We start from the raw sequence: 25,726 nt of genomic DNA, 5'->3' as shown, positions 1-25,726 counted from the left end.
TGAGCCCAAACATCCTCTGTTCGCTTTTCACTGAACCCAAGCCTACGGCTCTGCCTTGCTACACCGCTACTGTGTGGAGCTGTCATGGCGAAACCACTGTGTGGGCTTAAATATACATTCACTCATCACAGGGGGCTTTTTCCGGTGGGGTGGGTAAATAAATGACTGTGATTAAGTGGAACGCTGTCTCCAGGTGGCCATGGGTGGATTCGGTGGATTCGAGTGACTCGGCTCACTCAGTCATTATAGGTGTACATGACCAGTATGGTATTTGCCAGGCTTTTGTCCAATTGGCACAACCATCTGACTCGTCTCCTCAGTCCTATATAATTCTGCCCACCCAGACGTCTTTCTCCCAGTCACCCTTACTCAAGCTCAACCACAACCTGGGACCATGCCACCCAGGGACAGCGTACGGGAGGTCTACCCAGTTGCTTTGTGCAGACTTCCCCTCATAAACAAGTGGAGACACTAGCAGTAATGAAGTCATAGCCTCAAACACTGAACCACATCACACAAGTCATTTCTATGCTACTAATGAGTCATATCACTGTAGCGGACATGAAAGAAACATTTTTTGTGATGAGTCAAAGAACAGTAGTGAGAGTTTGTGTCTGAATGCACAGAAAAACATCATCCAGTTGATGATGTCATGGAGCAGTAAATGACAATAGAAGGCTCAACATCTGGAAACAAATCTTTCCACTTTTACTAACCAGTAGAGACACAAGAATTTAACTGAGCACCAATTTTGTTAAGATTTTGATAATATTAATAGCCTACATTTCAAGTAAATCAGAAATAATTCAAAATTAACCAAAAATGCACATGACTCACAAACATTATTTTCATAAACACTATCACACAAAAAACTGAAGAACTGAGTCCTGGATTATAAGGACATTTTCCCCATATGAAAAAGGGAATTTAATGGACTTAAAATATTTAACCTTTGTGATTCAGAAGGGTGCTCATGAAGGCCCCATCTAGCTGCTATGATGCCTCGATCCACCATTTCGCTGAGCGTGCACTGGTGTGGACTTCATAATGGACAACTACCTGACAGGTAATACAACATTACTTCACCAGTAAGTGAGAACTCGAACGAGGATTGCAAGGGCTGAAGGAGACCATTTGGGATAAGATTATGATTATCAGCTCGATTGTATCTTGTTGGGGAGACGGCTCACACGTAAAGAAAATAAACATCATAGGTCTACATTAATATACATCTCGCAACCATATATGAATCATTTGAAAGGCAACCTCAAAGAAGTGATAACATTTACAACCTCAGCTTCGAGTGACTGGGCACTCCAACAATTCCTTGGAAAAGTCTTAGATAAGTACATAAAACTAAATATCATATGTGCTTCCCTTCTATTTCCGACCATTGTCCACTTGAGAGAAACACTTGAGAGTTTCAGACAGTCTTTACCGATGGCTTGCATCCACACCATGCACTGTTCCCAAAGGGTGGAGTTTGGCCACTCATCCAACTCTTACTTCCCTAAATCACACACTGCCTTATCTCAACAAACATCCCTCCCCTCCCTGTCCCCACCGGACCTCTAAGTCCCTGTTTTTATTCTTGTTCTGTCCTGGCAATATGTTGATTGGGACGACTCATGTTTCAAGGTCCTGACAGGTCGCCAACCAGGTCTGAGCAGAACCATAACTAGAACATTCACACAACTGTTTGGAGTTGAAATTGGACTCCAAACATTAGCCTTATCTCCAAGCAACCTGAAAAGCAGCAGTAAAGGTACTGATCGGAATCTGTTAACAGGGAATGCCCATTAAGAATCAGTTTACAGAGATGTATTCCTCTAGGTTTAAAGACTCCATGCCTACAGAAAGGTGGCAGCTTGGTGGTCAAAGCAGCACTGATATACTGTAGCCTCAGGTGAGAAAGACACTTAATTAATTCTTCCACCACATACACCTTTTAAAACTTTCAGTGAAAATTCATTTGCACATGACTTGTGCCCTTTCAGACTTAAAAATCCAAATTATCTCCATTAAGACAGAGCATTAAAAGGTTCATTATTTAATATCAGGCCAGTTTACTTCTTACTGGGCTAAAAATATGCTGTATGCCACTAAGGGGGCTTGAGGAAGCTATTTTTAAATCATTCATGAGGTCATGGGTAACATCCCAAGGAATTCTTGAGGTTACGCTGACACACTCCAAACTCTCATTCCAGACATTCCTAAAGCCAGACGTAGCCATTGAACGCTGAGCATCAAATACCAAAAAGTGAAATTTAACACTGAACAATGTGTGATTAGCACATTTTCTGCCATTTAAACTGGCACAATGACACTAGAGTTGTGATAAAAGTTTGTTGCGGAAATAGCACAATCACTGTAGTGTCTTCACTAATTGGATTATTTTCTCACAAGCTCTCCATTCAACCTCTCCCTCCCCCGGGCATGTACATTAAAACACATCTCACACCATCAGTACCGTACAGTCTTGTTTTGAGGTAAACTGAGAACAAGAGCTCTATTACCAACTGAATGAAGTAACAGCAGTGTTTCATGCTTCTGACGATCAGCTCTGCCTGCCAACACATTGTTATTAGATATTTCATACTATGCATGAAAGGGTTTTTAGATAAGTTGTGCATGCTTGTTTCTTCTGTGTTGAAGCTGTTGATCTGGCATCACCAGACATTCACAGGAAGCAAAGTACATGGTTAAACCATTGTTCCTTCTCTTCCAACACCAGTTTCCACAATGTACTGGTATAGCGGACTGTCGGATTAACAGAGACCAGAAAAGTGAACTATAGCAGTAACAGTGAGACCTGGCCAAACATCTGTTGTCTTGAGATCATTCATTAATCTCTGCCACTGTCTTACAGGAACTAGAGGACACAGTCTGGGATTTCAGATGACCAGATATGATGGTCACATGGTTGGCTTGCATACACAGCCCTCAGAGAAAAAATTATAGTATTCCCTGGCTACTCTACTGATGTACCAAAGCCTCAAAGTCCCAAACACATTTTTCTCACTACAACTCAACAAAGCTTGCTGTGAAATGCAGGATAAGATTAAGACTTAGAAAGATTCAAACCAGTCACAACTTGCAGCTCAATTTTTAAGGCTCTAATATAAGAAGATGCAAGAGTCTTACACTGGTGCAAGATGAGAATAGGTCTGTAATGCACCGTAATGCAAGTCAGACCGCTGGAATTGCAAAACAGCCCAGCTTTCTCACCAAAGACACAGTGCTATTCAGCAAGCCGAGTCGGGGGAGGAATGGATCACACGTATCAGCCAGCCTTCCCATCCAATCTCTAACTCCTTCAGCGGCAGGAACTACTGAGTTCTCTGCTGGGAACCGAGCCTACAGTGTTCCCATTGTAAGGGCTAGTCACCCACACGTGATTGAGGGAGAAACTTGACACAAATGCTCCCATTCTGCATGGACGTGGAAAGAAAAGAATGATGGGGATGTGGGGGGTAAACGGATGTGCCGTCACCACTGGCTGAACCTCTGAACCTTAAGTGGGAGGGAGCTGGCCAAGGTATGAGAGGGATTGTGGAAAAGAGACTGATGTTTAGGGCAGCAAGGGGACAATAACTAACATCCTTTACAGCAACTGGATTTGGACAGAACATGTCAACGTCACTTCTGATCAGTGTTTGGTGAGATACTTGTAAAGGAAGAACAGAAAACTTCTGATGTTTGTGCAAAATACAAAATATTAAAATGGAAAATGTTCAAAAGGAACATCCTATTCCAAATATATTGACTCAAATGAAAAGGTTAAAAAAGCCTTAGAGCCTTAGCATTTAAACGGCAAAAGTTTACCCAGCCTCAGTCGGAAACTGCATTACGCACACGGAGATCCATTTAGATATTTTCCCCAACGTGCCCCTTCAAGAAAATCAATGAAACGGCAGGAAGCCGTGCTGATTAGATTCCGCGATTCAGCTGCGTGCATGAGCCTTTCATCATGTTTACTCCTACTCACTTCCACCTAAACATGTGTAACTGTACTTTTTAATCAGCTAATACACAGCGGCAATGCAAGCTTCCATGAGAGGTTTTAAAACTTCACAAACCACCCACAATCATCCATGGTGAACAGTGGTAAAAAAAAAGTGTCAAAGTAAAAATGCTACAAACACATCCAGTAAGCCATTTACAGTTGGCATGGTGCCTTTTAACATTTTCCATGCTAACATTTTATGCTAATATATTTATTTTCTGCCATTTTATTTTATACATGAACAGAAACTCAACACGGTTCAACAAGACTGATTAATTAAACATGTTTGGTTTACAATTGAATCTTGGTGTATACTGTAAAATTAGAAGGTGTTTTTGCTTTGGTCATCAAAAACAAAATGGAAACTCATGTTTCTAGGCTACAGCCTGCTCAACCCAAAACTGATTTCTGCACAACTCTTTACCTGTGATCTGCATATATTTACAAACCGTACAAGTCAAAATGAAACTGATCTCAGACAGTCAACACTGACTTCCTGGTAAATGTCACAGGCAGGGAAGCACAGAGGGAAACCCCATTTCCTTAGCATAGCTTACAGTAGGCTAACCTTAAACACGAGTACCCTTCACTCCACATACACTCACCACTTGAAGTGCGGTACAGTACAAACTTACAGGGAACCACAGATTCATTTTAGCAAAGTCAATCATAACAGATGTTTAAAAACAACTTATACAATATCCCCTACCCCTTTTTGTATAGGAGGTGCAAATGAGCTAGCACGCATTTCAGTGAAGGCAAGGTTTAACATCTGAAACTAGCTTAGGATCCCAACATGTTTTAGTGATTCAAAATAACAATATCAATACAACAAGGTGGGGGAGGGTGCTGCCTCTCCCCAACAACATTTATGCATGCATTTGGCAGACAGGCAATTGCTTTTGCTAACGCCACGCTGAATTTAAATATCCAGGTTAAGCAGAGCTGTCATTCAGGTGCAGGTGACTCAGACACTTTCACTGAGAGGAAACGGTGACTGTAATAGAGAAGCAGATTGAAAATAGAGGGAGGGGGAAACACAGATCATCAATGCTCAGAATTTACCATCATTCTCCACTCTCTCCTTTTAACAGTAGTGTTAGGTCATGACACAGAAAAAAAAAAAAGGAAATCTGAATGAGTTTTTCCTGAGGTATGAACACTTAAATCCCATTGAAACTACTGAGAAAAGACTGAGCACTGTGGTGAAACTACATTTTTACATTTTCTGCTGAAAACACGAATGGCCCTTTCCTGTGCAGAAGTCGTTATCGTTGCTATGTGGTTTATGAGGTGTTCTGGGTGGTTTGCTAGAATGTTGTTAATTAGTTGCTAAAATTCATGGTGGTTGCTACAGTGTTAATAGAAGGTTACTTCAATCCAGCTAAAATACGTAAACTTCAATTCTCTGGATATGGCTTGCGTTCCCTCCTTTAATAGGTAGGCCTAAATAAGTATTTGGAATGTTACTGTTTTTATTATGAAAGCGAATTGTAACATTGTAACATATTGTAAGCTTTCGGCATGTTTAAAAGTATCACTCGCTTACTCTCTCTACACAGAGAGCCCTTGATTTGGGTGCATTTATAGCTTCTGTCACTACTGTGTGAAGATAAGTGTTTTTTATTGGAGTCAAATGAACTGAATGAACAATGTTTATGGCTGTTTAAAGAAAATTTCAACAATGGCAGATGGTTTGGCAGGGGGGGAAGAGTGTTGAGTGTCAAAAAAAAAAAAAAAGACAAAAGCAAGAAAGCAAAATTGATTTGTATGTCGCTAACAGTGAGGCCAAAAAAAGGCAATTCTGCAAAATGTAAACTGGCAGGAATTTCAAAGTTTGCTGCGGCATTCAGCTCAGCGAAAATGCTGAAAATGGCACAGCTTCAAAGAATCCCTCAATACTTGTCAAATAAGGAACAGTACATGCAAATAGGGAGATTTATTTTAAATTGTGAAAACTAAGGCCTCAGGGCAAAAAACACTGTTCTTGGATTGAGCACTTGTGCATTTACCAATTTCTGTTCAAAATGACAGTGCACAATACAGAATATAGCGTAGTATTTTAACAATGCACATTATTGAATAATAAAAATTTTAAACCGCAACACTGGGTTCACTACAACTCATGTTGTAGCAAGTTTAATTCTGTGAGTGGTGGCCAGTTATTATCTCTAAAATGATGTGATTATTTTACATAATCTAAGAATGTATAAAAACTGACTTTGACCATGTTAAAAAAAAAAAAAAAAAAAAAAAAAAATCACAACTGACATTGTTTCTGGTTCATTAGTCACATTGAAAATGGAAGGTCAACTCAAGTGCATTTGCATTGTGGGATGAAGTATTTTGAGCAGTGTACTTTGGTTCTATACTCCACTATGTATTCAGAAAATTTGCATGCTTTACATAGTATACACACACTGTACGCTGCAGAAAAATGGTAGCATCTCAAACATTGTCCTGTGTGCAATTACCAGAGCAATGCTAGGGCCTCTTAGCCGGCTAATGGCGGGACAATGCCACCCAGAGCCCCATTAGACCCAGGGATGTGCAGCGTACCCATCAAAAGTACTTTGTTCTCCAAACGTAGTGCTAGCCAATCAGAGGCCCTTGAGAGACAGTGAGCGACCACAGACTTGGCCAGGCATCTTCATAGCTCCGCCTACCTCTCTTCCCCTCCTACAGCCCGACAACAGCAGCATGCTGCTCGTTTTCACAGCCATTCATTTGCTCGCTCGCACACTCTCCTTCACTGCTGTGTGAGTAGTTAACTCGTTCCCTGTGCAGGAGACACAGTGACTCCTCTTCTTAACCTCTCTGAGCTTTATGTTTACTCACAGGAGGTAACCAGCCATGTGGCGACAGAAATTTACACACGGGAGACTGAGGGACTCAGAATGAATGGCTTCAAACACACACACTCAACGAATACACAAATAACACACGCTCGCACAAGCTGCCTCCTGGCCGTCTGGCTAATGTGGCAGCAGCCGTGGGAGGTCAGGCTGGTTTATGCAGGAAGTAAAACGCGTTCTCTCTTCTAGTAACAATTAAAAAAAGTCCTGCAATTTCTCTCATGACCCTTAAAAACACCCTTAAATGACCCAAAGTAGTTTGTAAATTCGATAGGTTTTACGCATAATGTAAAACCCTCTGGGAAAGTCTAATCTTGAAATGTCCTTTTAAAATGAGTCTTCGAGACTCCTGCGCTCCTGTTCCCTACTGCATGTCTAGACATTTTTTTAAACATAAATGGTCCCTAAGAAACGTGTCCATTCAGGGTCAAAAGAAGCCCAAACAAGCCTAATTATATCAGCTGTGGTCAACTAGTTGTTCAGAAAACCCACTGACTAATCAATATTGAAAATGTAATTTTGCACTCCCTTAGTATAGATACAGGTCTGAAAGAGGAAAAAAATATTAATGGTGTTGGACATGAGCTGATGTATCATTCTGAAGAAGTGTGGGTTTGGGTGGAGTGATGGGCCTGTCATCATGGCTCTTATCGCTTCAGGCTCTGTATACTCCTTCCACTTTTTCTTTTCTCTTGGTGAGGTGCAACAAAGAAAGCCCCCCGCGCCCCCTATGAGCAGGGGAGAGGTGTTAACAGCAGCCTGACAGGAAGAGAGCCTTCAGAGGCCATCTTAAATTCAGCTCTGACTACATGCATTCGTGTATGCAAATGATTCCTTTATAACGTGGATCCTTGTACTTAAATTCACACCAGCAATTTTAATTTGGAGTAATACACACTCCTCCCCACACATTCTTTTCCTCAGGAAATTATGGCACACTTTTGCATCAGTGCTTCTGATTTTTCAGAGGGACCTTAAATGGGTCTCTCAGAGCATGACCTTACAGTCATGTTAAGAGAACACACACTTGCTCATGGCCAAGAACATCAATTCATTTTCCTGTTCAGGGAAATTTAACATAGCCAAACTGGTGTCATATTTTCAGCATGCTCACATTAGCATGCTAATGTTCCCATTTACCAAAAAAATATGCCATTATGCCATCTAGAGTGGTTAAAGCATGTTCTCCAATACATTGAGCCATGGTGTTCATAAAGGTAATGCAACTTGCAACATTTCCTGATCCTGTTCTCTAGAGATGCACTGGGCAACCAGCCAAATAGGAACTGGGCAGTTTTTGCTTAAAACACCCGATAAGCAACCGGCCGTTTTTTTATATATATATATTTTTTTTTTATATTGTCCGATCTCTGTTCCAGACTTTTACACTGGATCAGCATCAGCCCGGTATCAGAATCGGCCCATTTACAGAATCTACCATCAAAAATCATAATCAATGCATCACTACTGTTCAATGTTACAATTAGTGTTGAAAGTGTAAAATTCTTATTAATCTGATAAAATACACAATGGCATGTGATAAAAAGTTTAGAGAAACTAGCAAATCCAGGTACTTTCCAACCCATGAAAAATGATCTGTCCAGGAATTGATTCCTTGTCATTACCAATGACGCCTGAAAACTGATAGCGTTCAATGTCCATGATGTTAACCACGGTAGTTTCCATCATAACAGGTACCGCTCTATGATACTAACTGGACGTTAGTGGTTAGAACGATGGCGTGATTGAGGCGCTCACATTACAGGATGTCTCTACACAGTCATGCACGGTTGACCTGACAGTTAAGCCACCCCACCTGCGAATACCACCGCTTAGACCTACCAGATTGCCTCACAACAGTAAAGAAAAGCAGAGTTAGTTTGAGCATGTTCTCTCTTATTTTAGCATGACAACTTCCTTTGTTGGAGACGACATGGGAAAACACCAAGAATTAGTGCAATCTGTCCATTCTTTCCCTGACAGACGAAAAACAAGCAGGCCCTGAAAGTGTGCCAGTCATCTCCCAGAAGAGCCCGTCAAGTAAAAACCCCAAAACCTCCGCACTCTATTTTCTTCTGCAATAAGCCTCAATTTAGCCATCAGTAAAAATACACTAAAGGAAGACTTTATGGCTTTTCTTCAAAATAGACCTTCAGTGTCATCCTAACTGTATAATGATCCGGTCTCCTGCCAAGAGAACAGCAAATGAACAGTACATGAGAGGGAATCCACTCAAATTTACAAACCTAAGGTCAAACTTCACATCTGAGGTAAATATTCAAAAGAATAAGCAGTTTTACATAAAAAACACATAACACATTATTATTGCTCATACTTGGGTTTGGGGAATTCAGTCCCTTAACCTCATCTTGCACCATTTGAGCCACAGACAGAATGTTGACTAAATATTGTTAAGAAGTATGCTATTACATTTCTTTGTGACAAGATGATATTTTACCTGGTGGGCAATTAAAAAAATAAATAAAATTTAACTCACCTACATGCCATTGCAAACCTGTATGACTTACTTTCATCTGTGAAACACAAAAGACGACGCTGAAAAATGTCTCAGTGTGGTTTTCCATACAACAGAAGTCAATGGGCTCTGTTGTTTGGACCCAATTGACTTTGACTGCATCAACAAAATGACACATTCTTCAGAACAACTTATTTTGTGTTCTGCAGAAGAAAGAAAGTTTTACAGGTTTGGAATAGCATGAAGGCGAGAACATGACAGAATTTTCTTTCCCTTAAATTGAAGGTGAGGCCCAAACATCATAGACATAGTGACCAAAACTAGCCAGGGTGTGGAGAACACAGTTCCCTCTCTACCTCAATTTCCCATAATGTAACATTGTGCCCAGCCAGGCCATATTGTGGCTAGAAAGCAAGAGAGTGTTAAGTGCAGGCCTTCATCTAAACTGCTTTGTTCCTCCGAGGTAAACACCCACTAAAAGGTCAACTAGTTCAAAGGTACAAACCCACCATTTTTTCCAAGAACTGTGGTAACGTGAACGCCCAGCACAAATTCAATTTGTGCTTTTCAGGCACGTCGTCAAGCATGAAAGATCAAGCCATTGTGACCATTTGTGTCACCACAGTGCCTGGTTGATTTACGGTCTTTCCCCCGTGAGAGGGGTTGACGGTTTGCGCACTGCACACGTTATGCAACATCAAGGGGACAGTTCGTGACAACAGCATTCATATCCCAAAAAGAGGCAGAGAAAGTTGACCATTCTCACAGAGACATCATTATTACATTACACCGAATAACAGTGCATTAGCTAGAGGAAGAAGACAATCTAGTGGGATAATACAGAGCCAAAAAGAGTTAGGCTGAAAACCGATCTCAAGTTTGGAAGGGGCTCTCCTCTACGGAATTTCAATGCCCTGGTCTGTGGCTGACAAACCACTAGTGATTAGCTGGTCTGTTATTAGTTGACCATCTTTATTTTAAGGACTGTAAAAAGCGCCCATACAATAAAAAAAAAACAACCACAGTGAGGAAGTTTTTTTTGTGTGTGTTTCTAAAAATACACTCTGAGAGATGTTTTATTTGCATTTTATAAAAAGACCTCATGCTGTGCTAGCATCACGTCATTGAGTCAGCTTGCCAAACGCAAGACAAAAAAGAGAACATCTCTACTTTATGATCTATAGCTTTGATTGTATGCTAGCATATCATTTAAAAGCCATCCCTCACTCTAAAAAAACAGCTAAAACCAACCTAAACTGGTTTGCTCTGGTTTTAATCTGTTGTTTTTTTATGATTTAAAAGGACATCCCTGCTAACAAAACAGCTTAAGCCAGCCTAAGATGGTTAGCTGGTCTTTACTGATTTAATCTGGTTTCTCGGAAATGCCCAACACTCTTCAAAAATCAGTCAGCAGACCTGCTAAGCTTAATTTGGTTTAAGTGGGTCTTTCAGTAGAGATTGCTCAATGTAATAACATTATTCAAACCACATACATCGAAAATGATTTTGTGCACTGAATAGATTATCCCTACTTTTGTTGTTGTTGTTGTTTTGTTTTTTGACATTGTTGGGGATTTTTGTGTGTGCAGCCAATAGAACATATTTGGGGTCCTGACTTAATTCAGTGGCTGGACACAATTTTTCCTGACAGCAGCTCTAAAATCCAATTGGATGAGGTACGTTTCAATTTTCGTTTTTATTTTTTACAGTAGCCAGTTACACAGGTTATACAGTAGTTTACTTTGTTTATTATTATTAAAAAATGCATTCTTTCCTTATATTGTAATTGATATAGAAAAACAACGAACCATTCAAAGCAATACATTAGTTATTTTACCATGGTTAAGTGCTATGCTTGCCTAATAACTGCTTTAATAATCACAATTAGGCCAGTATAAACAGGATTGTGAGTCAACGCAGCAGAGCTGGATTTATTAGTGTAGAAACTGTCAAAGAATAATAAGGTCAAATATGGGAGTTCAACGTGTGTTCATTCTCTCAATCTTTCTTCGTAAGACAGAGGGGAGGTGACAGATTGGCGGCAGCTTGAGGTTCGAGGGGTTAAGGGGGCTCAGAAGGCAGGCAGAGAGTAAGGCGAACTGACAGTGAGATAAGATTACCAGTTACTCCGGTGCTGAAGGATGCAACCACAGCAGAAAGTGACAGTTGACAGGAGCACAGCGGCCGGGTGACCACAGACAGGCACTGCGCAAGACCTGCTGTCTCTCCACCACACCAAAATAGAAATAGAGTGGCATGCAAAAAAATAAGAGCTCTCCTACTTTGTACTCATCGGTCTCGATTTTTCATCTCTTCATATTCTACAAGTGCAGCTTACAAAGACTTCAGCAATGCAAACCAGCAGATAAGTAGCTGACATTAACATTTTACCTAGTAACAGTTAAATATATTATTTTTAAATCTCTTTTTTTATTTGAATTTTTTTAGATTTTACACATAAATCTAGTCTTTCAATTAATACACTAACATTAAAAAAAGTTGACTAAGATTTTGTAATTTTAAAGAAGTCTCTTCAGCAAGGCCTCATTGATCAAACATATAGTACAAAGTTATAGTGTGAAATATTACAATAAACAACTGCACTATATATTTTTTAATATTTTATAATAATAAATTAAATGTATTCCTGGGATGGAATTTTCAGTATCATTACTCCAGTCTTGTGTCACATGATTCTTCAGAAATCATTCTAATATGATCATTTGGTGTTCTAGAAACATTTCTTCTTATTTTGATGTTGAAAACAGTTGTGCAGCTTCACATATACATGTACACACATATGTATATATCAAGATTCTATGATGAATAAAGTTCAAAAGAACAGCATTTATTTGAAGTAGAAATATTTTGTAACTTTATAAATGTCCGTACTGTCACTTTTTTATGTGCCCTTTCTGAATAAAACTATTAACCTTTTTTTAAACAATAAATAAATCAATCTTACTAAGCCCAAACTTTTGAATGGTACTATATAAACACTTTAACAAAGAACAGCATGTACAATAACTGTACCATAAAACCATTTTAGATAGAGCATAGAATGTAAGACTACAGCAAATTGCTTGAAATGTGAAGTCAACTTCCCAGATGCCAGTTTAAAAAAAAAAATGAGAAAGACAGACAAGATGACTACAAAGAGAGGAGTAGAAAATCATTTGAAATGGTGACTGGTGTCCGTGAGCCTATTCTGAACATGTATGTGCCATTAAGCAGTGTTAAATTAATAGAAGAGCAAAAGATTATATTCTACAAATTAGCTATTAATTATCACACCGCAGAGCAAAAAAATCCATACTGTCTGAGAGGAAAATAGATCATAACGTGCAAGCGGCCCATTTAACACACAAGCTACCGCCAAACAAAGCATCCGCTGTTTTTCTCCTACCAAACCAGCTTTTTTTGGGGGCCCGATTATAGTGTGGGCCTCAGACAGGCAGCCAGGTGTTAGAAGCTCGCTCAGGGCGTTTTCAGATCAAACTAAACCCATTCTCACAAGCAGGTCACTGCCTAAATCGCAGCAATTAAGAAATGATTTTCACCTCATGGATTGCTGTTACTTCTCACAGATGATTCCCTTCCCAGTCTGTCAGCAGGGAGGTGCTGGAAAGGCCAGTTAACGTAAGAAAACAGAAAAAGAAAAGAACAATAAAAGGATAAAAAAAAAGGTGAGCAGGAGAGTAGGCTAGTAGAGCAATCAGCATATGTGAAAAGTGATTATGTGCAAAATGAAAGAAAGATCCTGACAGGAGGGAGGAAAAAAAGCACTAAATAAATCCAGCATTCACTTGTAAAGAAGGCTCATGGTGGAGAGGGGGAAGATTTAGATTTTTCCAGTCAAAATGCAAAAACAAATCTACAAAAAAAGGCATTTACATCCCTCATTTTGAATACAACACAAATAGCTGCTGACTTGAAATATTCAAGGCCAAAAACGAGGTGATTTCCCACATCTGTGCATGAATGAAGCTGCATAAAAACAGAAGTCGTTCTTTTTCTCCTCGCCTGTCACAGAGACTTTCCACAGGAAGAAGCCAGCGGAGAATCTCTGGCCCTTCACAGACACTAAATACGAGACTATGACTAATTTGACGCTCCAGCAAAATATTCGCAAGAAATTGTGAAACCATCGATTCCAGCTAAATTACAGCAGTTGAAATAAACAGCTGACTAAATCTGTAAATTCTACCTTCTGAGTGTACATTAAAACATGCTTACTGGAAATATTATGCTGTCACTCAATATTATTGCATTAACTGTGACAGGATTGACATCCTGATCCTATAATATGCGTTTGCTCATAAATCTGTCAGCGCATATGCGAAGCAACTTCTCCTCGACTCCTGCCAGTCCGTCTGAATTATATTATGATTTTTAATGGGGCTTACTTTCCTACAGGTAATGTTTTAGAAGATTAATACAGATTAATGCAAAGCCTAAATGTTGCAAATGTAATGCAAATTAAATGTTAAATCAAATACTATACGTTTTGTTTTGGGTGAGGGTTCATTGAAAGTCAGTGGGGTCCAAAGTTGTTTCGGACCCAAATGATTTCTTTTGCATCAACGAAAAAGGCTGAAACAAATTTCTAAATATCTCCTTGGGTTTCATAGAAGAACAAAGTTTGAAACAAAGTGAGGCTGAGAAAATGACATTTTTCTTTAATTATGGCAGTCAGACCCCCACCACCCACGCAATTCGTACCCAGATTGGCAGGGAGCTGTATAAGCGGCTACATGTGACTTCAAACACAAAGTTGCAGAGACCGATAAGTACATGTATATCCAATGAGAGCAACACTGATTCAATTGCTGCTCTCAGTGGCCAGTAGAGCAGCAGTGAGATGATATAGCCTAAAAAACAACAAAAAAAACAGAAAGACAGGAAGAGCAGAGGAGCTTGCAGCTCACGTCTGCCGGCAGACAAACAGCTAACAGACGCTGCCATTAACCACAAGTCTGGACTAAAGCACCACTTATCAGCAACAGAATCAATATCAGCCCAGCCTTGCTGTTGAGTACCTGCATAAAAACAGATGGCATTATGCATGCATTTAGTGTTAACATACACGTGTGCATTTGTGTGTGAATAGGCCCCATTAAAACGAAACCTCAGTCGGTCTGGTCAGTTGAGTGTTTTTTCTTCTCTTTTCACATGTTACAAAAAAAACATGTGGATTGGTTGAAAATATCTGATTTATGAGTGAGCAGTTAAGAAGCTTGTTCTGTCTCCCCCGAAGCAGCCAGAGCTCATTATGAGCTCTCAGCATCTGCAGAGCACCACTATTTTTAAGACACTCAAGTGGTGATTCAAAAAAAAAAAAAAAAAAGGGACGCCGTGTTCTGGCACCGGGGTGGTTACTATGGAAACATAGTGGCTAGGCCCCTCTGATGGCAAAGTGCATGTGTGATCAATGTTCCTTTATTTCCAAGACACTGTTTTAGTCACTGAACGCTAAATTATACTTTCAATTAGGCTATATTTACTTATAAAGTGATTGTTTGTTCCATGTTAATTAATTTGAAAATTCTGTCTTGAAATAACAGCAAGTAGCTCATTTAGCGAAGCTCATTTCCAACCTGACAATAAATGTGAGAATTGGGAAAGTTCTAAATAAACGCTATAATGTTGTACACGGCCGCGTGCCAAGAGGACTGGTGCCGATGACTTTGATGAGCTTATTGTGGTGTAAAAAGTGATTTAAATTCAGATCACTTTACAGAGCTAACAGCACCATTAGTCACCATGGCTGAAACTCTATCTGGAACTGGATTTAATATTAGCTGGATCCTGTCAGATTTGTCCTTGACTGTCAAAAGGTCTTGTGCGTTAAACAAGAGACTGTCATTAAATACATGGACAGGTTTGCCTTTCAGGACCTCAAACAGTGTTAAACAGACACCGGAGATCCTTGCCATAAGGGTTAGCTTATGCTTAAAAACAATTAGACGCATCTAAAATATATATTATACGTTTCTTTAAAATGTCTGTATTGTGCATTCAAAAGGAACATGTAATTGTAATTTTTTTTTTTTTTTTTTAAAGATAGTAGGGTCTAGCAAAGTGCGATATAATGCCTTTTTCCATTGACCTATTTGATATATGGATTTATAAATGAAAGAAGCAAATTAAAATTCATGACTTTTTTATTGCCATTAACAAACAATAAATTGTTTGCTAAATTGGTGCACAGAGAAAGAATGTGGAAAGGGACAACTTTGTCTACCCCTAATAGTACAGTAATAGTATGTATACACACATATACATATACATATACATATACATATACATATACATATACATATACAAACACACACACAACCCCATAATAGTACCTTAGAGTACTACTGGTACTACTATGGTCCTACAATGAGTACAAAATAAGGTACAAAAAAGTTGTCCCTTTAAGGATAGTGCCTCAGTAACAAGCTGTTGTACCTCTAAATGGTAAAATTTGTGCACGATTTTTTTCCTGAGACAAAGGCTAAACATTTCGGAATCATAAAAGGGTAAAAAAATAATAATAAAAGAATGCGCAAAATTATACTTTTTAAAGGCTCTTTATTTTAGTGACACCAATCCAGTTTTTAGTAAGTCAATTTTGTTAAAAAAGGACTAGGCTAGCCTACAACAAAATAAAAGAGCAAAGGCCATTTTCAGTATCCATGCCTACCATTTATCAAAAACCAAATCGCTACTATTGAAACTTGTGTGACTAGCATCCATCTTACACTTAGTGTAAAAAATATTCTATTTGTTGCCATTTACACTTAGCTCCAAACATTATCTACAACTCTTTACTCAGTATAAATAGCATTTATCTTCTATTAAACTAATAAACGTCCAATATAAAAGCCAAAGCACCCATGTCTCTTAAGCATAACCTGTCCAAATAATAGTGCACAACTTTCAAAACAGAATCACAATCAAGATTCTATAATTTTCTAAAATCACATCTTTAGTTATCTTGCTTATAGTATTATCCCAAGTCACACTAATGTGGACATGAGGAGGATGAATTCAAATGGGTAAAGCTTTAGCTGCTGGAAGTTTCCTTTGGAACCAACCAAAGAAAAATCACCAGGCCGACAGCAACATCAAGCACAGATGTCTGGCAATCCAGATGAACCACCAAACAAATGATTAATGCTGTATACAAAGCCGAATGTATACAGTGTAAATAGTTCGACAGTGGTTTCCACTGTGCTTGTGTCTTCACAACACCTCGAACAGATCTGACATCCTTGGTCTAACATGGTAGCAACTGTGCAAAATTAAGCACACTTTGTAGTCATAGCAAGTCAAACACTACACGACTACATGTCTTGCTAGGGCCCTCAACACTAAACAAAATGACTAACCCCAGTGTCAGGCCTATGAGAGGCCCCACTGGCCTCTCCTCAAGCAGCTGAACTTGCACAAAAGCAGCCACATGGCTCCCAGTGGCACGCATCTCGCCGGCTAATGAGAGATGCAGCACTGAATTACAAATGTTCTGGCAGGAGGGTTAGCGTACCCAAAGACACTTCCATTACATCGCTCTTAGGGGGAGGTCTTCCATCTAAAAGCGCTCTCTCTCTCTCATTCTTTCGCTCACACACACACACACACACACACACACACACACACACACACACACACAAACATGAAACCACAGAGGCTGATTTTTTAAAAGCCTGAAATGATTACGGTATAACCCACTTCCTCATTACAGTAAATGTTTTCAATATGGCTGCATTCACAACGTACTGTCGATTCCAGTCCGCACCTGATCAGCGCATTCGGAACGAATCGGATAATATACTGCAATTCTGAAGACTAAGGGCACAATGATTCTTAAAAGAAGAAAGAGGAAAAGACGAAAACACCTCACGAGAACAGAATGGTCCGTCAGCGTCACAGAGGGTAACAGTTGTGAAAGGGAAGTACTACTGCCAAGAGTTCTGCCTGTTGCTGCCACGTCTTGGCCACATGTCAGCATTCACGACAACATCAGTGAGGTTACCCTGCCTTGAGCCAAGTGCAAGCAAGACAAAATAAAAATACAGAGGAACCGAGAGAGCATGTCTAGAAATAAGGATTGAAAGGGGAACAAATCATTGTACGTTCTTGATGTGCCAATTCTGGCATTTACCAAGTATTTGGATGTAATACATATTACCAATACTGAAGAATACTGGTCCACTGAATCTTTGGATCTCACCATTTCAACTTCCTCTATTGCTTGGATAGTTCAAGGGATATCAATTCCAACACCTTTGGTATTCCGGATTAAAATAAGTGCTTGGAATTCAGTTTGCAGAAAGAAGTCTGTGGGTTTATACAATCGTTGTAGCAGGGAATTACATTTACATTTTGAATTATTTGGACAGTGTTTTGCACTACGACAAGAAAATATTATTCAAAATTGGCAAAATTATTCCAAAATTGTATAGTGTGAACCGAGCTTAATTTAAATAAAATCTAGTTCTACCCCTTTGTCCAGATCTACTGTAGTTGAAGACCTAAACCTAAAATCTAGACCCAGCCAAATTTAGAAGTTAATTGCACCATAAAAAAGAATCTTAAATAAAAGCGGCAAAGTAGATGTTGTATTCCTCTCTGAAATGGTGCTGGCAAAGGTAATTCTCACCTTTTTCACAGAACTTTCACAGTTTAGCAGATTAAAGTCAATTCAATAGCAATCCACATAATCAGGAACTTCACGTGAGGGCAGAAGATTTACCCACACCGATTTTGCAAAGGGTTCAAGTTCACGGATTTGCCATGTTGATCAACAGAAAACTGCTTGGTTTGAAAGTGACCACTGTGTGAGCTGTGCTTCATACATTGCTACACTATTGACAATAGACAGACAATTTTGCTAATGTGACCTCACCTTCAGTAAGCTGGAAACTGACAGCAACCTTGTAAGAGAGCTTATGCCAAGACCCTGACAAAGACCAATACTTCACTTTTTTGGTCCAAAACAATACATCAAGTAAAGAAATGCAGACCAAAGCCAAGTTCACGCAGCCATTCAGCTGATACAGTCTTCCATCAAAGCCAAGCCCTCTCCAATGCATGATTTGCATCATCCACCACAGCTTACTAACCACTGACTGAAAAAGACTCCATCTGATATTCTGCCCTGCCCTCTTATCTCATCATAATACAAAGTACAGGACAGAGGAATGAAAGGCAGGGAGGGAGAACATTCTTTTTAAGCGCAAGACTTAAGCAGTACCACTTATCTAAGCGCTGCTGCACCTGTTTTTATGTCAGCAGAGCAAACTCCTCACATTACGTGGGCACATCCGTATACGTAACCACCCATGCATGTTTGCTGATGTGGGAGTGTCCTGTGCAAGCAGTCACACATTGACCAAGGAGCCCAACACTTGTGAAGGTTAGATCACATATGATTGTAAAGGTCGATAAGTAAAAGGTCACATTGCATAATGTACCAAGCTGGTGATGCAACAGCCATAAAGGAAAATGGCAACACTTAGCCATGGCTGCACCAGGCTAGATTCTCGTAATGATGTTGTCACATGTATCGTCACTTGGCAGAGGACTATGGCAACCTGCTTTGAGGAAATTTCCATCTGGAAAATTAAAAAAATTAATATAAAATGAATAACCTGTCACTGGTGCCAGCCTCTTTTTGCCCAAGTGATCTGACATTTTACATTAAGATATTCACACATACCCACTGCTGCTATGCGATTTTGTACAATTGTTTGTAAATTACCCACATTTGTCAATGTGAAAAAGACTGTAAAATACCTGCATACACTTATTTACACAAATGGGTGTCCATTAATGTGCATTATGATTACAGAAAAAAATCCTAAACATCAAGTAATCACAGCTAATTAACTAAACTGTTATTAAAGAGTTTGAGAGTTGTTATTAAGAGTTGTTTATTCAGTATCGCCTAGAATCAATCAAATATGTTCTTGCTTTCCCTTAACCTTTCTGATTACACCCTTGCAAAAACAGTTTATTTGCAACTATTAACAAAAAATATCAGATATCAGAAGTTAAAAGGCTGTTTTTTTCATATCAGAATTTGTATTTTTCTAATCTATTATGAGTCTATGATGAAGTACCATATAGGTCCAGATTGTTTAAGGATATTAAAAGCGGTTCATTCAAATACGACCCTCTATTAAAAAACTCACAAAATTAACTTTTGTAACAGCTGGCTTCCTAAAGGTATGACCCATGACACGTCACATGTCACATCCTTAGAAAATGCAAGGGGAAAAATACTATTTGCATTAAAACAGAGGGTTAAATGAAGCGCAGTGGTGCTAGTGGCAGGCGCTAAAACACAAACATACAATCTCTCACACGCACACACGCAGAGCCTCGCAATGGACGAGGTGCCCGCATTTACATTGTAAAGCTGGAGGACTCGGAGCGGGGGAAGGGGTCAGAGGGAGGGCTCGGTGAGCCTTGGCCCTGCTCTCTATTTTTGTTTCCAGCTTTTTTTGTGCGCCACACACTGCAGTGGATTTTTCAACTTGGCCCTCATCAGTTGTACGCCTGATGAAACAAACACTGACAGCTTCTTTACATTTGTAAAGGCCCCTACAGCAGCTGTGCCTATCTCACCACACGTCTATGAATCAGGGCCCGACCCCAGCTGGGCCTGCAGAGAGAGAGAGAGAGAGAGAGAGAGAGTGAGTGGGATAGGGAGAACGAGAGAGGAAGAATAGCCATGGGTAACCCCCCGTTCCCCCCCCCCCACCATGTGCCATGTTCACTTCAACAGAACAGGAACACAAACGCGAGTTCTGGCTGCATTCATTAGCCAAAGTCTGAAATCAAAACCAGCGTAACTCTTCGCTCTAAAAACAGCCCTCAAAAATAATTATACAGAGAAGTTGTTTCAGAGAGTGTCAGGATGGCCTGAAAGCCATTAAAAGGAGCTCGTCTGAAAGCAGAAGTGCCTACTTGCACGCGCACACACACACACACACCCACCCTGCTTTTAACACACGTCTATCAATCAGGGATGGTCTAATTGCATTTTCTTGTTTGCTCTTATTAACATCTATTATCATATTTTTTTTCTCCCTCTCTCGTTTTCCACTAAATGAATTTTAATAATGTTCACAGCACATGTGAAGGAAAATGGGGTAATAAAAAATTAAAATAGAAGAAAACAACAAAAAAAAAAACCTTGCACTCATGTTCCAGGGGATATGGTTAAGCCAAGCATGTATAATTGCCTTACGCTAATTAAGGGGAGGCTGAATCCAAGGGGCCAAGAGTTGTGCAGGCCCGGGGGACAGATCCTTCAGGTTGTTTTTGTTGTTTGCCTGACCAGATTTTAGCACAGCTGCCTCCACTGCACAGATGTGACATGATCAGCCATGTTCTGAATGGTTCAGATCCATTCCACACATCCTACACAGAGGCTCCTGACCCTGACCATACAGACGTGTGGTCATTATGAGATGAAGCAGATCCCTGTCAGACATGCAACCATCATACATAAATCAAATGAACTTTAAATTGCTAAAAATGAATTCTGACTTTGCTGACGACAACAATACAAAAGGAGGACAAACACCTAAACACATACAGTGTTCACACCCTTTTGACCAATACATTTCTTTCACATTCCCAGTCATGATTGCATAGGTAAGGTTTTTAAAATAATATCTCAAAATAGACTGCTCTAAACTGAAATTTTCTACCAAATAAATATTTCCATTATTTAAGATGGTATTCACTTCCGAGACATGTCCAGATTTCCATAACAGTGGGATCCCTGTACATTTAAAATTTGTTTTTAAATAAAAATTGGTCATAAATCAGATAACTAATAGAATACAGCACATGGCTACATTATAACACAAAGCTTAAGCTGACAATATTTTTGACAATTTGTACAAGGAAGGCTTTTTAAAATAATAGTAGTACAGTGGGTTGAACTGAATTATTCTTCTCGGGGATAACAAGTCACCACGTGGTGTTATAGGCTACTTTTGTCATCACTTTCATTTCCCTTCTGCTACCATATTGACATGCTACCGTAGCACTATTGCTACATTGAGAGACGTAGCACTATAGCTACACTGAACAAAAGTCCACAAAGTTAGACAATTTCCATCACCTTTATGGAAAGCGATAAGATGTCATGGAACTCGAGCTCTGCCGATAATGTGCGTGGAAACTGCCCCCGTGTTGCGTCATCATAACCTATACCCTCCCAATGTTTGTTTCATTCCTGTTAACCTGTTGCTGATGAACTGAAATAACAGAAAATATCACCAAAACATAGGCTACATTTAACGCGCAACAGGGTAATTTCCATGTAGCAATTCCGCTCAAAATATGGCACTTTGACAAAAAAAGTTCAATTTGAGGGCACGTGACAAGCCTACTTCAAGCTGCAGACAAAATTGGTTGCACGAGCTAACCCTTTCACGCTCCAGCGGGAAATTATTTCTCGGCGCAGGCTTGGTTTGTGAATAAACTAAAGTAAGGAAGCGGACAGTGAGAGATGTAACAATAGTCTCACACACTCTGATAAACCAAAACTTCTCAACTAACAGGTAAAGCGCCTGGAAAACTCTGGTTAAGAGCCAGTCAGTACTTTGAGGGTTAACTAACACGGGGTTTGGTCGGCTGTCTCTGAGGAGACTCGGTTTTTTGTTATGGTAGCCTTGCTTAATTCCGCTCCTGAGGAGATAAAATCCCCATCCAGAAAAGTTCAAGCCCTGTATGTTCTCCAATATACCACGACAAGCTCGCCGGTTCACTAACCCATCGTACTGGAGATAGTAAAATGGTCGGTTTCTTTTGCACGCGAGCCTCTGCAATGCGACTGTATATCTTCCACTATAAACGACATTCCATGCGCTTAATCTAATCAGTTGTGTAATATTACGACCAGTTAACATTCAAGGTTTAATCTGTTTAAACAATAAAACGTGCAGAAACTCTCAGAGAAAAGCAGACAAAAAAAGGAGAGTTTCAGGAACAGATACCCACATACTGGCTGCTGCACAAGCTTGTGTTTACTATTTCGGCGTTTGTACATACAATTGTAAAGATAGAGGACAATCCGCTTTTCTGAATCTTAAATAAAGTAACTAAGTTACATCTGCCACCAATTTCGAGCTTTCTCAGTTGTCAAGTTCCCTACACAGTTACTTTAAATACATTAAAGAGTCCACTGTTTACACGACGAACGAGTTAAATCCAGTAGAAACAAATCAAATATACCGGGGTAGTTGGGATTGTTGAATTTATGACCGTATTCCAGCAGAATCAGATTTCAGTTCGGGAAAACAAGTCTCGGGATAAAAGGCGACATGGTTGTCCTCGCGGCTTTGAGACGGAAAGCAATGAAGAGCAAACAAAGCCATTCTAGTCACAATTGTGTTTTAACGCTGGAGTTTGTGTACCAACAACAACACCAAACAAAACACATACAGGTTTATAAACGAGTTCTGTAAGATAACATCTGTCGTGCAAAACATAAGCATTCCCAATGAGGATACCAAGGCAAAAGCGAGGAAAATCGACGTCTGAAAAAAAAAAAACCCTTTTTAATATATTTAAGTGTTGTGAACACAGTGGATGCATTTACGCCTTGCTTTGAAGACTAAACACAACAAGAGCCATCCGTGATCAAAGTTTACGCATTTAACATCGACACAAGCGCGAGACAATATAACAAACTTAAGGTCAACCGCATAGCCTACAAACCATCAATACTTACGTATTTCTTTTGAATGATATTTCTCTTAGGTCTTTCCTTGCTCATTCTGCAATCCAAAATGATTTACTGTTAAGGAGAGAATCGCCACATGAATTTTTTTCCTGCTTCTTTTCTTTTTCCCGGAGCAATGCGATTTAAATCCCCTGTAGTTTGCTTGGCTGTGTAGAATTCCCTCTTCGATCGGTGATGATTCCTAGTAGAATCGTGGAATTACCGATAATCCCAAAATTAGGGATCCATCGCCATGGGTAAAGGGCAAAACAAACAATCGCATAGGCATACCATAGTTAAAACCATTCGCCACATTAACTTCCATCAGTGATGTTCATCCCGGCTCTTTAAAACACGTAGGTTTATTCACGTGAGGATGTAAATGTTCGGTGGTGAGTTACATCTTGTTTTTAAAAGACTTATCCGATGATAGGATTAAATAAATACAATTTTAAAAAAGGAAAGGGGTTCGTGGTCCGTTTTGGCTGGATCTAGCAGACGGTAAGTGAACTCTCCAGCAGAACCACGGGCTCATCTGAACACAAGGCGAAGCTTCTTTCTTTAAGCAGCCTATCACACACACCCGACAGCAAGCTCAGCGGTAACTTTAAAAGGACTGCCGCTTTTAGGGAGCGTCGCGAAATGACCCTTCGTGCAAGGGCACGGAAACGAACACCACTTTAAAGTTACCGAATATAAGAATGAGCGATTCAATCAACATGTACAGTATGGACAGGGAAGATAGTTCAAATATTTTCCAGCTCCGAGGGACTCAAGACAGTTGTAGATGCACGTTTTGTTTCGGAGCGTTTTTAAATAGCTAGTATAGTTTTCACTGCGCCCCTTTATAAGATACTCATTTGCTCTCTAGAAATGTTTGTGTTCATCGTGGGGGGAAAGAAGCACGCGGGCCGGGTTTTCCTCCACCCGTTTTCGTATTTTAACAGTTTTGGCTAATTGTTACAGAACATCTTAGAATTGAGATCAATATTTACCCACTAGTTAACTCTGTGCAGTGTTACTGGCAAAACGCCCTAAACTAGTAGGCCTATATTTTATTTTTCAATTTTAAAGCTGCATACATTTTTTACAATTGCCTGACAAAGTCCTGTAAAGTCTTGTAATAATGATTTTGAAAATTAAACACTAAACATTTTTTCCCAATCAGTTTTAGCGTATTAATTAGTTAGCTGACAGTTTTGAATATTCTTCAAATACTCAAGATATATAGAGAGATAGACAGAGAGACAATAAAGCACATTTTAAAAACTCACAGTTTTCTGTCATTGGTCCATACTTTGAACAACTAATACTGGACTTTAAGCAATAACAAAAAATATATATATAAATATTTATCTTGGTCAGTTTTTGTGCTGATTTTCAAAGAAAAAGTATCTAGATAAAACATAATTTTGGAGTCCTGGCCAGTAATTTGATGTGTTTAGTTATTTCATTTCATTTACTTTTTATATTTGCTCCCAGTTCCCCTGCCTTGCCCTTCTGGTGTTCTTTCATTTTCTCCAAATCTCATTAACTGCTGCTCATTACTACTCTTTTGCTAGTCTGGACAACGTGGTCACCATGATCAGCAAATAGATAAATAAGAATTGAAATGCACTTCTGTGACTAGTTGAAGCCAGTCTCACAAGTACACGTAACTATACGAACTTGGCTACAATCTTGTGGTCACAAACTGAAAAAAAAAAAAATCTAATAACAATAAGGCTGCACGCTTTTTAGTGTGCGCTAAGGTCTGGTTTCACTGACAGCGCTCAGATTAAGCCAGGATTAGACCTTAGTTCAATTCGGACAATTAAGTAGCTTTTATAAACATGCCTTTGAAAAAAACATTACTGGTGTGCATCTTGAGATAGCTAAAACAATGGCACTGACGTATTTTAAGATATGTCAATACAAGTTACTTTCAGTTAAAACTGCTCAAACATGCATTTTAGTCTGGGACTAGGCTTAAGCCTTGTCTGTGAAACCAGGCAATAGTGCATTATACTAAAACACTTCTGGTAATTGGACAAAAGTGTAATGAATCTCTAGAAATGAGTCACAATCAGATCTAGAAACAATGACAGGAATCTGAAAGGACTGCATAAGTGATTCACAAAAACAAGTTTGTCACACCAAACGGAATATTCACATTTTTCGTCATCATGGGTGATGGTGGAATAACCCTTGCATGGGAGCAAAAAAACATGACAGAGGAAGAAAAACCTCCTGGTCTTCGTTCGTGAGTGCATAATGTAAGATGTTAGCCTACAGCTGCCTTCCATTCTAATATGATGCCTGAATGTGTATTTATTTATTTATTTATTTATTTTAGTGCATATGAATTCAGCCCGGTCCGTAGTAATCAAGCAGTTTATTGATAATCTTAGATCTAATTTAGAGTTCCTCTTGTAGACGGAGTAAATGTTGTCTTAACGTGTTATGGATAGAATATATCTGTGTTGGTGTATAGTAACACGAGAAGCATGATTCATGCTGTAGATTTGTTTTACAAATCCTGCTGATCAAAGCCTCAACTTGCCGATGAATTGCATGAACAGGGATCATGGTGGATCAATACATTGTAATGAATAATTAATTAATGAATAATTTAATTTTAGCCTGGTTTTTCACATATATCACATTTCATCGCC

General features: G+C 39.4%; 1 protein-coding gene across 1 annotated transcript in view; it reads right to left on the bottom strand.

The window, feature by feature from the left end:
* jarid2b (jumonji and AT-rich interaction domain containing 2b) overlaps positions 1-23,653 on the bottom strand; it is a 108,541-nt gene extending 84,888 nt beyond the window's left edge. The window contains exon 1 of the mRNA XM_081375691.1: positions 23,082-23,653. Within this exon, the coding sequence (XP_081231817.1) occupies positions 23,082-23,126 (45 nt within the window). The 5' untranslated portion in view covers positions 23,127-23,653. The remainder of the gene's footprint in view (positions 1-23,081) is intronic.
* Between the last annotated feature and the right edge of the window lie 2,073 nt (positions 23,654-25,726).

Source organism: Scardinius erythrophthalmus (assembly GCF_964197995.2).
Source record: "Scardinius erythrophthalmus genome assembly, chromosome: 10".
NCBI lineage: Eukaryota > Metazoa > Chordata > Actinopteri > Cypriniformes > Leuciscidae > Scardinius > Scardinius erythrophthalmus.
This window is presented reverse-complemented; position numbering and strand designations above follow the sequence as displayed.